General features: G+C 35.4%; 1 protein-coding gene and 1 pseudogene across 2 annotated transcripts; both read left to right on the top strand.

Moving 5' to 3' along the window:
- Nucleotides 1-1086: 1086 nt before the first annotated feature.
- Nucleotides 1087-5968, top strand: LOC147493114 (V-type proton ATPase subunit a3-like; annotated as a pseudogene). Its single transcript, XR_015199785.1, has 5 exons — nucleotides 1087-1904; nucleotides 3843-3926; nucleotides 4000-4196; nucleotides 5169-5228; nucleotides 5378-5968. The product of XR_015199785.1 is annotated as a V-type proton ATPase subunit a3-like (transcript).
- LOC147493115 (uncharacterized) lies at nucleotides 1515-1850 on the top strand. Its single transcript, XM_086567752.1, has one exon. The coding sequence runs from the start codon at nucleotides 1515-1517 to the stop codon at nucleotides 1848-1850; it is 336 nt and encodes a 111-aa protein (XP_086423878.1).
- Nucleotides 5969-13377: the final 7409 nt, after the last annotated feature.

Raw genomic sequence — 13377 nt, 5'->3', positions numbered from 1 at the left:
ACATGATTATTAAACACATAATCGACCAAAATGCTATGTCTCTCAGGGTTAAATATTACAGTTTTGGGTGCTTATCAGCGAGCACATCCTCCAAATACCTTTTTGTCTTCCCCAGTTAAATCTTTTTTATTGAATGTGTTGTCTATCTAGTGTTCTTGAAGTGAACACGTAGATCAGACCCTCTAGCCTTGCAAGACTTGGTGGGATTAACCATGGTTACTCTCCTTATTCTTCTGAAATATTGCAAGAAATATCGAATTTATAGAAGGGAATGTAAAGGTTTTACTTGTAGAAGCCATTGGGTTTATCTTTCCTTTTTTTTTTTTTTTTTTTTTTTTTTTTTTTTTTTTTTTTAATTATTTCTCCTAACTATTAAACTATTATAAAAAATACTTGCAATTATACAGTTATGAGATATGAATATTATATTGATCACTCATCCACATTTCTTGCAACCTAAAAACCCCACTCTCCATAGAAATATATAAAGAACCCACCTTTGTTAAAACCTTTCGACTTTTTGTTGTTGTTTAATAATAGTAGTTTGACTGAAGTTTTGTGAAAATATCAAATGAGGAGAGAATCATATTGAAGCTATTTGAATAGAAAAACATTCTCAATCATGCGAAAGAGAGATATGATAAACACCATTTCAAATGTCGAGACATTCCCACTACAAATAATACAACTATATTTTATAGTTAGCTCAATGCATTTCCATCTAGTTTCCAATTTCTCGTTAATCACTCTTTGAGGTTTTTCAATGCATTTTCATTCCGTTTCTGATTTCCCGTTAATTATTCTCTAAGGTTAGTTTAATGCAGTTGCATCCAGTTTCCGATTTCCAATTAATTATTCTTCTTTGAGGTAAGTTTAATACAATTTCGGTGAGGGTATAACTATAATATATATTTAAAGATTTGGATTTTTTTTTCCTGTAATTGATATTAGAGTTTAGAAAAAGTTGGAGACTATGTAAAGCCTTAAAAAATAGAGCCAAGAGAGTATAGCTATAATATATATATATATATATATATATATATATATATATATATAGGATAATGATTATTATGCTTTCACCATGTCCCTTACCAAAAAGATTTCCCTATAAGCGGTGGATTTCTTCAACAGCAATCCCGTTCTGAAAACAAGGATGCACATTGGCCTAATTGCACCACAACATAGACACTTGTTATTAGTACGCAAAATTTTCCCTACGAAAATGGTTTAGACTTTGCCTAAATAAGCCCAACTGAGTCGTCCATAATAAATAAAACCTCACAACACACACAATAATGTGAAGAAGAGGCGATTACGACGACGAAAAAGGCCACCGCCGTACCTCAAGACTCGAAATCCCAGAAAGACACCGTAGCAGAGAGAGAAGCTCACCCCGCGTTTCACCAGAACAACAACAACTAAAATGATGAATATGAGGTGATGAATCTGATGAGGAATTAAAAGGATTGAGTATCGAATAACCAAAAGGAAGAATATCAGGAATTGTGGGTCCTATGCCTTTGCCGAGGGCTGAAGGGCATATAAGTTATGGAGGAGCTTTGCGGCCTGGTGAAGGTGATGCTATTGCTCAGTATGTGCAGCAGGGGAAGCGTATTCCTAGAAGAGGAGAAGTGGGTCTTTCGGCTGATGAGATTCAGAGGTTTGAAGACCTTGGTTATGTTATCAGAAAGGAAAACCAAGTCTACAGTGCCGAGGATAAGAGGGCATTGGCAATGTTCAACTATGAGCACAAGGTTATGGCTGATTTGCAAAGCCTGGTTCAACGCCATATTGGGGAGGATGTTGGCCCTACCCACGATCCTTTTGGGGGAAAAGCCACTGATGCCTGATCTTCATGGATGTGAAACATAATCTCTGTGCCTCTGTTATTTCTTACCATTATGGTTGGTATGTTTGTTATTTTCTTGTATTGAACTGTAGTCTATATGCCTATCGTTTGTACTTCTTTTACTTGTTGCAGTATATGATTTTCCTAACTGAGGAAAAACATCTTTCATAATCAGATATAGTTAAGTTTTGGACAAGGCATTAATGCTTGTTAAAGGCTTTGAGAAGTTTGTCATTTTAGTTTCAATTCTCTGTAACTGTTGGAAATAAAAGTTTCATATTGTTTCTGTATGTATATGACTGCTTTTAACGAATTTACAACAGCTGAGATATAACTTTTAAATGAATTTGAAATGGTGACTGCTTTTCTATCTAGAATTAATAATAGCTCCAATTCTTGACCTTCTTGAAAAATCTAACATAGTTTGGTTTGGTATTTGTTCTTCCTCAAGGAGGAAGTTGAAGGGTTGGTATAGTTGTTTGGAGGAGGAAAATGCTTTATATAGAATGGACTGGGATGCTATGAGTTTAAGTGGAATCAGTTTTCTAAATAAACCATTGGGTAGTGGTGAGAGGCAATCAGTTCTCCCTACATTTGTTTAATTCTCCTTCGTCTATTCGCACAATTATAATCACCTCTCCTAAATTGGTTGAAAGTGGAAACTTTGCCAAAACTAATTACTCTTAAGAAAATTTGTTTCGGTCATAAATGTTTTTTTATTTTCTCACTTTCAAGAACCCACGCAGCTCTCTATGGTATCTGCACCGGCTCTATCATCTCTACCCAAAACTTTGATCATGTAAAACATGTCAATGTGTTTTACTTTAGTTATGTCTTGAGTGTCGCTCTCTTTGATCATTGATCTCATCACAGCACCCGAAAAGTAGGGAAGGGAAGGGCTTACCCCACCCTTATTTAACTTACAGGGCAATCAAAGAATAGAAGCAAAGACATGAGTTACTGGACACGCAAGTTTGATGTATCCCATTTGATACCTGATGCTTCCATGTTTTGTTGGTTCGGTTATTTCTAACCAATAGGTGTTCAACAAGCAAGCAATTTTATTCCGTTTAATGGCTTTATGTTTCAGTATCTATTTGCATAGTTAAATGTTTTTTAAATTGAATCAAGTTGAAAGCAATAAAGGTCATTAATTGAAAATGTTTTTGCATATCTATCTTCTCATTTATCGCAATCTCTATACAATGTCTCATCTTTTTTCTTTTTTGTTGGTAGATTAATATGGGTTAGTTATTTACTACCTTTAGGTTACAATTTTTTTCCTATAACAGTAAGTTTCTCTCCTCTTTTTAGTCAACAAGGGAATTAAGTTTTATCAATGGTTTGAACCAGAAAGAATGTAGTATCATTGAATTCTCTAGGATTTTTTTTTTTTTTTTGGTGTTTTGTCAATGATCTTTGATTGTTTCAATGGGTTATTTGTCTATTCATTGTCTTTTAATCCACTGTGAGAACTAAGTACTCTAACCTATAAGAAAACTGGGTTTTTTTGTGCAATGAAACACATTAATTTTATTCCTGATGACCTTAAGTTTTCTCAATGTATAAAGTATTTGGAGCAAGCTATTTGGTTGATCACTTACATCCGTTTATTGTATGCATACCGAGATTTATGGTAGACAAAAGATCATGTGTTAACAATTATACTTAAAACTATGTAAGCTGTTTTTTGCTTTCAGTTTCTAAAACCAACCATTGCTCTAATTACTTCTAAAACTTGACGAAAGTCAATATCTTTTGCACCTGTTTATATATATATTTTGCTAACTTGCTGTGTATCTATTTGATTCATCGCTACAGAAGATACCAACAATATGATAAATCCAATGCTCACTCCTCTTCTTAGCAAATTTTATCAGTTCATCGTGGCTTATTAGATACCAACATGAATTAGTTTAAGAGGATATCTATATATGACTGGCTGCTTGCAATTTAGACCAGCCTCATTCGCTTTCTTCTGTTTTAATACCAGATTGTGCTACTGTTGCTAGCTCTTGTTGCTGTACCATGGATGCTACTTCCAAAACCTTTTATTTTGAAGAAACAACATCAAGAGGTACAATTAATGTTCTTTTTGTTGAAATTTTCTAGGCACTTTATTTTGTTTCTAATGATTGAGTTTCTTTCAGAGGCACCAAGGTCAATCTTACCAACCACTTCACAGTGCTGATGAATCTCTTGAAGTTGAAGTGCATCATGATTCCCATGGTCACGAGGAATTCGAGTTTAGCTTAAGTTTTTGTACACCAACTAATACATAATGATAGAGTTTGTCCTTGAGCTGTCTCAAATACGGGCGTCAGATCTTCGGGTTGTGGGAACTCAGGTATGCTCTGTACAATGTGAATCATCTCTCTTCTGATGTGTTCCATGCGTTATTGTATGCTAGTCTATATGCAGTGCACATATGTAGGTATGCAGCTAATATGGAAGGTTACTAATCCATATTACCATAAATTGAAAAGCAATGATGTGGTTGACAATATGAATGAGCTGATATAGGATGATCTTCATAATTAAGATCCTCTTGACCACAATATCAACATATAAGCTTCATTCCATGTTTGCCTATGAAGTTGTGACGAGAGGAGATATTGGGACCTTTTGTTTCGCAGAACGAGTCCGTATTTGTGCTCTATGCACTGACTGCTTGTCTTAAATCCCGCTGACTTACAGGCCACACGATTGCTATCTAAGGAACAAGCAACGAAAAAGTTAGGTAAATGAGGGAGTAAATTAATATAAAAAAACTTTCCTTCCTTCACTTCTTAAGCAAATCTAACAAAGACCTGACTATGGATCAGTCAGGTCTTTACTTTCCTTCCTTCTTCACTTCTTAATCCTTTCACTCTTGCCCTTGGAATTCGGCCGTTTGTTCGCCTGGTCTATGTAAAAGAACATTACTATCTGAAGTGTTGTACAAGTTGTAAAACTTGAAGTGCAAGCTTAATCTCCTTACGCTTACTGCTTCAGATACGTGTGTTGACGTCCACCAATATAGTTGTTGATTTAGGTTGGGATGAAAGAATGGTTGAGGAGCTTCCTTCCATGTCTGTCGCATGTGTTTTGGTGCATTGATTGGCTTTATGCACCATTGGATGTGGACTGTGTACAATGTACTAAGTTTGAAATTGAACTGACAAGGATTCATATTTTCCGCCTAGTTTGTTGCATCGCTTTATTCATGAAGTTTTATGCATGAGGATGTATGCAAGGAGGATGCTCTCTTATTTTCTGACCATGTTTAGTGTCTGTTCTCACTTCTTATGTGTGTTGATGATTATTTCTTTTGCTCCAGTCTTGCCCATTCAGAGTTGTCGAGTGTACTCTATGAGAAGGTCTTACTACTTGTTTGGGGGTACGTTTCTGCCACATCTTCAATTTTATTTTATATATTTTTTCTCTCTCGTTGTAACATTAATAAACACAGCTCCACTAAGGGGAAGGAATAACTTGATAGGGAGTTCCATAACTTCGAAGTAGTGATATGTTTGTTCTTCCCGACAGGTACAACAATATCCTTATTCTTGTTGTTGGCATCATCGTTTTTGTCTGTGCTACTGTTGGTGTATTGCTGGTGATAGAAACATTGAGTGCCTTCCTACACGCCTTGCGTCTTCACTGGGTAGAGTTCCAGAACAAGTTCTATGAGGGGGATGGTTACAAGTTCTACCCATTTTCATTTGCATTGGTTACTGACGGGGATGAGTGATGTGCATCTCCTAGTCTACAGTGCTCTGAGAATATTGGATTTGAATTTATATTGGTACGAGTCCGTCTATTCTTTCATTTAAACCGTTTGGAGAAGGCAATCAGGTGATATGCACAGTAGTTTGGTGGAAGGAAGTTTTGCCCTTTGCACCCCCACAGTTCTGCAGTGTTTGTTTGTATTTGTCAATGTAATAAAGTTGGTCAAGTAGATGTTGTTGGGTTGAAGAGGAGCTATTTTTGAAATTGTGGCAATAGTATTTATATTGTGTAATAAGGGATAGTCCTCTGGAGAGGTGGATAAAGGACGCTTTAAGTTATGGATACATTATTTGAATTTAGTATCAATGTGAATCTGTAGCATAATATATATTTTTGCATTTTACATCACTGTATCTCCTGCTCAAGTTTCTTATTCAAGGGATGTATACGACGACCCTGCATTTACTTCAAATCAAAAACAAAAAGAAAGAGAGAGAATATGGGTTAAGTTTTTACTCTCTTTATCAATTATGAGATTCTAATCATGACGAGCCCAATTGTGCAGATGAAATGCCGGCGCTGGAGCATGATTACACCGCAGTAAAAACTCTTATTCAACTCTTTGAAGACTACTTCAATATCGTACCTGTTGAAATACCTAATGAGATATTGAGCCTTAAAAGTCTATTAGATCATCCTCAAGGGTAAGCAAACTTGTGTTTAAATTTTGTCATCGACAAGATGCCGTTTCCAAATTTTGTGCATTCTGATTGCAAACTTTCGTTTGGTTTGCATATCCTAGTGCTTAAGAAAAATATATTTTATTCCTTTCAAACTCCAGCAATGGTTGCTCATGCCATTGAAGTGAGATCTACAATTTTGAAAATTAAAAACTACTAAATGCTTTTATGGTGTGCAGTTTAAATATATGTTTGGATGTCATTCCAAGTGACGCCCCTCTCTAATTCTAATTTTGGCTATATGTAAACGTGAGAATCGGTGTCACTTGGAGTGACATAAATGACGCCCACGTTTTACAATCCAAATATGTAAGATTAATACGTAGTGGGAGTTTTTCGTATGGCACCTACGTGGAGGTGCAATTCTACACCCCCATTGGAGATGACCTAAAATGTGTTTTTTAGAGTATGAGATGTTTTTATTTAGAGCACGTTAATTTACTGTTTCAAAATAATCATAAAACGTTATTCAAGCAGACTTCCTCAACAGTATTTAAAGTTTAGACGCAATCTGGACTCTGCACATTGTCTCGTCTACCCTCAAACACAATTCTAATTATATATACTAGTAAATGGGCACGTGCGTTGCACGTGCTATAAAAGAAAATTTGTTGTGGAGAAAATCAAAGTAATGAAAGCATGTAAATTAGAATAGTAAATTAAAAAGTTCAATAAGAAAAAAAAACATTTCAATACGCTAGTTGTATTCTTTGTTCGATTCGTTTTTTTATGCTCTGCCATGTTGCGATTAAATATATTCGAAGAGGTAATTTAGTCAATATATAATTATTAGTTTATATGCCACAAACTAATTTACCAAAAAAATAGGCATTATGTTAATGAAGTTAACCTTTGTGTTGCTAGTTGTGTAATTATCTTGTCGAGCATTTATATGTGATTGAGGAACATTGTTGGATTCATATCAGTGTACCCCAAATGGTTTAAGAGAATTAAAAAAAATTTGACCCAAATGATAGTCTCGTGGAACATTTTCGTTAAGAGAAGTGTTGCCAAATATTAGCTCTTTCCCTAACATTACCATTTACAGTGAAAGAAAGGGATCAATGTTCTCATAAGAGAGTATGGCTTGACGTTGTAGCCATCTTCCTTCCAGCTACCAAGGCATGACATACCCTACAAAAGCTTGAACTGCTAGCTACTTGTGAATCAGGTTCAAGGCATACATATACCCAGTTCATTTATATTAGCAAATTTCTCAATGTACACCGGAACTATAGTCATGCAAATTCTAGAATAAGTTATTGAGTCCCGGTTCTCCAAATTAAGCATGCTCGCCGAGGATTTGATGGTCGGTTGGAAAGTCCTATGGTACTAACATAGTTGCGATTCGGGGTTATGTCTGTTGGTTTGGCTTGGATGAAAAACTACCTAAATTGGACTTTCTGTCAGACTCTGTTATGCAACAGGTAACTTATCTAAGTCCTGACTGGTTTGCACACTTTAATATCACTTGATTGCAGATTATTTAGGAAGGCTTCTAACCTAACCTTATCCCTCATTGAGAATTTTAGACATCAGGGAAAGAGGCGCAGCTTACCTGTTAGGCTGTTTTATATAACAACTATTTACGGAAATGATGTTGCATCACTGTTGCATGGCAAACCAAATATAATAACCATTATTAACATAACTGTTGCATGACAAATCAAAGAGTATTTATTCGCAATCTACCACGGCATCCGTTGCCTGCCAAATAACAATTTAATTAAGCTAATCCAGGACTGGAAAAAGGACTTGTGGACAGTATATGGTTAATTGCTTTTGAGTAAATTTCACCTGATAAATGGACGGGTAACAATGAGACACATTCTCTATTTGTCACTGAAACTAACCTAAGGCACAAATTTCAAACCATCTTATTTGGTTTCTCGTCCAAATTCTCTATCTTATTTACCATGTCATATATTCGGCCTAAATTCTACGTTCTTAAACAGAGAGGTAGGTTTGAGTAGGACACAAAGTAGAAGACGCAAAATAATTAATTAAGATGAATTGCTAACTCCTGGGATTTGATTTCAAATATAGCACGACATAACTCATATGTGAATCAGTAGCTACAAAATGAATGCACTAATACACTCCTGATCTGCGTATGAGTTGTCAATATAAGAAGAATGCACTATAACAATCCCAATTTGAAAAAAAAAAATAGATGAAACAAATTTGAAAATATGTAAAATGAACTTAAATACTGCTCTAACATTTCTTCCAACAAAAAAATATCTAAAAACCAAATATAGTCATAAAGTTAGAGTCTAAAAATGAGTTGCTTCCATCACCATAATTAGTAATAAACAATTCACCATAGTGAAAAAGGACTGAAAAATACATACTTCTAGGGCCCTCAATACTTGAGAACTAATTCAAGTCCGTTCTTAGAGATTGATAAATGCAAATTTATGCATACCTATTTAATGTCTTTCACTATAGTACTATGAAAAAAAAACGATGAAACAATGCAGTAATGATAAAATTGTGTCCATTTAAATTTGATATATGCAAAGTGTTGTAGAAGAGACAGAAGATAGTAATGAGCAAACCTTTTTTTTTGCACGATAATGCTATTCCCTGGTGCCAAAGATGCCACATGAGAAATTGGGAAGCAAGAGAAGAAGTTAGGCTTGACAACGGAACAATTTTTGTATTTATAATTACGGTTTCGCTAAACGGAACAATTTTCGTGATAAGTCTGTTGTTGTTTGTTCCTTTCCTGGGCCTCGCTAACTTAAGTATCTGTTCCTTTCCTGGGCCTCGCTAACTTAAGTATCTGTTCCTTAGAGCATTCCCAATGCAAGGATTGCAAGCTACTATTTTTCACCTCGACAGTATTTCCCCTCTTTTCCACCGTTTTGGTGAAAAGCAAAGTGAGGCTGCCCAATGCAAAGGTGAAAAAAATAATCTCGGACAGGATGTTGGATTCCGTCGGAATGTAAAAATCGAAAAAACGCACCGGACGGAATGAAACATACCGACTAAAGTTTTAAAAAAATCGAAAACCGCGCTGGCGGAATGAAACATTCCGTCCGAAAAAAAAACCGTTTTTTATAAAAAAACACCGCGAAACGGAATCCAACGTCTCGTCCGAAGTTCACAACTCAGCCACTATCTCGATTAAAGGCTTCACCCTCGTTTTGACTTGGGAAAATAGTCACCTTGGTATTCACCTTTGCATTGGACAAAGGTTTTGAACCATAAAGAGGTGAATAAAGTCACATACCCCAACAAAAAAAAAAAAAAAAAAAAAAAAAATGCGTGTAAGGTTGCACAGAGACAAAATTCAATAATTTCATTTTTCCTACTTAAAGAGCAAGCTTTTGGTAAGGTTCAATGGGAAAAAAAAGGTTTTGGGGGGAAACAATTATCGAATTAGATCCCTATCAGCATCCTCATGTGTAAAGAATATACATATCAATTGTGGAGCTCATTTTTTTTTTCTTTCCCAGACAATTCCAAAATTTGTTCTGCAAAACTTGGTACAGGGTAAATGAATTATATCTCAACGACACACACAAAAAAGTGGTAATAACACTTCATCTAGAGATGGACCTGTTCAAATAGCCAAGGGCATTGCGACAGACCATCTCCTTTGTAGCATTCTACTGCTCTCAACAATGTTAAGGGTGTTTAAACTCTATTCGTACAGCAATTTTGCAGATTTAGTTCTCCACATTTTTTTTTCACTTTTCGTGATTTTCTCTTCTGACTTCTCATTTTTGGATATAGCCTTCTTGATGGCTTTCATCTTTCTAACACTCTTTGATCTCTTCATGGGCACTCCCTTCTTGATCTTTCTGTTGAGAACACCGTTAATGTAATCTTTAGTCAGAACCACGTTATGTCAATTGCTTGGGGAGTGTCGATCGACATCGTAGCGCCGAGATATCCATCGAAGCTGCACCATTTTTCTTATATTTCTTTTTGTTTCTGCTCTTCCCCATTGCGTTAGTGTTGAATCTTGGTTGTCTATATAATATAAATGCGTCGTCCCGGTTCTAGGCGAAAATGTCAAATAAGTCCAAGGCTCCTCTCACAATTTATGTCACCTAGAATTCAAATCAAAGTGCCCTGCTCCCCACCACACATCTTGTATCCCAGTCTCTCTGTTTCCAGGTTCATTCTCATCATTCAAGAAATCCTCAGTTGGTTCTTGTTCCTCTCTCTTCATCCATGAACCATCTCGGCCCATGTGAACTACATTGCTCGGTCCTCCCAAGTTATGACCAACCGAACCAACATCACCTGATACCCAAAAGCATTCCCTCGATAGGATGAGCAAGCATCTCAAAGACGAAGCTTGCTCTCTGCTTGTAGCATCGCTGCCATCCGCAGCCTGGTCTCTGCAGCCTCTCTGTTAGCCTTCTCCTTCAATTCCATCTTTGCCCTTTGCCCTTAATTCCACCTCTGCCCTTAAATTAGAAGAGCCTGCTCAACCATTAGTCGCTTCATTTGCTCGTAATTCCCGGTAACCATTGCAAGAAAAGCTTAAGTGACTCACGAATTTATGCGACGCCTAAAAGATCCTTTTCAAATATGGCACATTTCTACAGAGAATAATAATTTTCTATGGGAAAATTCAACAGACAGCAAGGGAATAGTTTCTTATTTACTTATGGAAAAGGGTTTTGGGGGGAGGGAATAATGTTGGCAACATACTTGAGTTCAAAATGAGTTCCACCTTTTATTCAAAATGAGTTCCACCAATAACTCCACCTTTTAATCAAAATGAGTTCCAATTCTTTCAATAAGCACAAACACACATATATATATACACACACACATTCATATATATATGTGTGTGTATATATATCGCTACAAATTTAAATAGAACTTCGTTGCTGCAATTGCCCGAAAATCTCACACCATATCATAACTACAAACAACAAAAAATGAATAATTGAACCATACCTAGTACTGGTTTCACTTTGTTGCTTTGCAATCGGCAAACATTCATTCTGCAAAGGGTTCTGCAAAAGATAACCATAACCATGACACCACTGCTCAAAACCCAACCTTGCATAATGAGTTAGACTAAAAACACGACATATGGTTTAATTATCATCGGTAAATCCAAAGTTGGTTTGTGTCAAATAGTCAACTCTCACCCACTTAAACTTTGTGTTGTTTTAAGGTGAACCAAAACTTCAAAGTGCCTCCAAAAAAAATCACAGACCTCAAGCAATAAAAAACAAAGAAGCAAGCCTTACAGGATCGAAAAGAAATAGACCAAAATTTGTGTAGCAATGGTGTCAAATAACTCATTCATAGACATGCATCTAAAAACAGACAAATAAATAAAATAAGAAAAATTCTCGGTCAATTATACATGATATAGTTCCTAAAAAGTAAAAACCATTTAAAGGAAACAAACACAATCATAAGTCATAAGGGCGTAATTAGGATCGAGAATTAGACTGTTGAACTCCTAACCTGATAAGCATGACACCACCGCTCAAAACCCAACCTTGCATAATGAGTTACACTAAAAACACGACATATGGTTTAATTATCATCGGTAAAACCAAAGTTGGTTTGTGTCAAATAGTCAACTCTCACCCACTTAAACTTTGTGTTGTTTTAAGGTGAACCAAAACTTCACAGTGCCTCCAAAAAAAAATCACAGACCTCAAGCAATAAAAAACAAAGAAGCAAGCCTTACAGGATCGAAAAGAAATAGACCAAAAATTGTGTAGCAATGGTGTCAAATAACTCATTCATAGACATGCATCTAAAAACAGACAAATAAATAAAATAAGAAAAATTCTCGGTCAATTATACATGATATAGTTCCTAAAAAGTAAAAACCATTTAAAGGAAACAAACACAATCATAAGTCATAAGGGGGTAATTAGGATCGAGATTTAGACTGTTGAACTCCTAACCTGATAAAATCAACGCTGATGGAGTGAACTATGCTAATAAAAACTAAAACTAAAAAAATATTAGGAAATAGAAACTTCGAACATAAATTAAAATCAAACAAGAAAAGAACGAAAATGCATACTACACCACTTGATCGTTAAAGTACAATTGGTTGTAAGCGGAAATAACTAAATCAAATTGATGGAAGGGCAATTGATATTAGAAGTTCTAAGGTGGAGTTTTTGAGTTTGAAAAAAAAAAGTGAAAACACATCGACCGATTTTTCTTTCAAGAGACCAAAAGTAAAAAAAAAAGTGCTAAATCGGTTATTTTTCTCTTCAATTCTCCAAGCTAGTCATGCTTTCCACCTCCTTTTTTTTTATACACCATAAGAATCAACAACCTTAACTAAAAAATACGTTGGAATGATAGTTCTGGGAAGAAGAAAAATCATCCTTAGAATTGCATTATAATGCTCACAGGGACCATAACAGGATAAACCAAAAAAGAATGTCATCAATACAAGAAACGAAAACACTCAACTGAGATCAGAATTTGATAAGTTTTAAGTTTGTTCCTTATCAAACGGTCAAGCCCACAGAAGAATGGTAGGAAAGAACTAAAAGAAGGCGAGTGAAAGTGGATTAAATTTTGAAGCTAAACATAACACCATTGGTGCATAGGTTAAACTGAAAAAGTAAATTAAACGCTAAGCTGAAAGTATATGAACACTAAGCTTACCTATTCCATGGCAAAGTAAGGCATCCATTGTGCAAAAGGATTTTTTTTTTTTTTTTTTTTTTTTTTATAGATGGAAAGAGATGTCTTATGACGACGTGAATCAACATGTAAGAGAAACACAAACCCACAAAAGATCGGTATAAAACGAAGAAACTGGCAATGAAATTAAATATAAATCCGGCGTGTCAATATACCCGATGATCGCCAAACTCGTGGACAACACATTTAGTAACCGATAAGTCCTGAAAATGTACAATGACTGCTATCACCGTGTATAAACAAAGAAATTTAAGTAGAATGATAGAATAGTATCAAACCAATAAAAAGTAAATGTCTTTGAAAATAAGTCATCCTAAAATTCATTAGTGCGAACAATTAATGACGGGTTATCTGTAATTTGGAAAAAAATTCAATCACTAAGATAAAACACTAAAATTAGAAAGAGGAAAATTGAAG

Source organism: Coptis chinensis, chromosome 6, assembly GCF_015680905.1.
Source record: "Coptis chinensis isolate HL-2020 chromosome 6, ASM1568090v1, whole genome shotgun sequence".
Taxonomy (NCBI): Eukaryota; Viridiplantae; Streptophyta; class Magnoliopsida; order Ranunculales; family Ranunculaceae; genus Coptis; species Coptis chinensis.
This window is presented reverse-complemented; position numbering and strand designations above follow the sequence as displayed.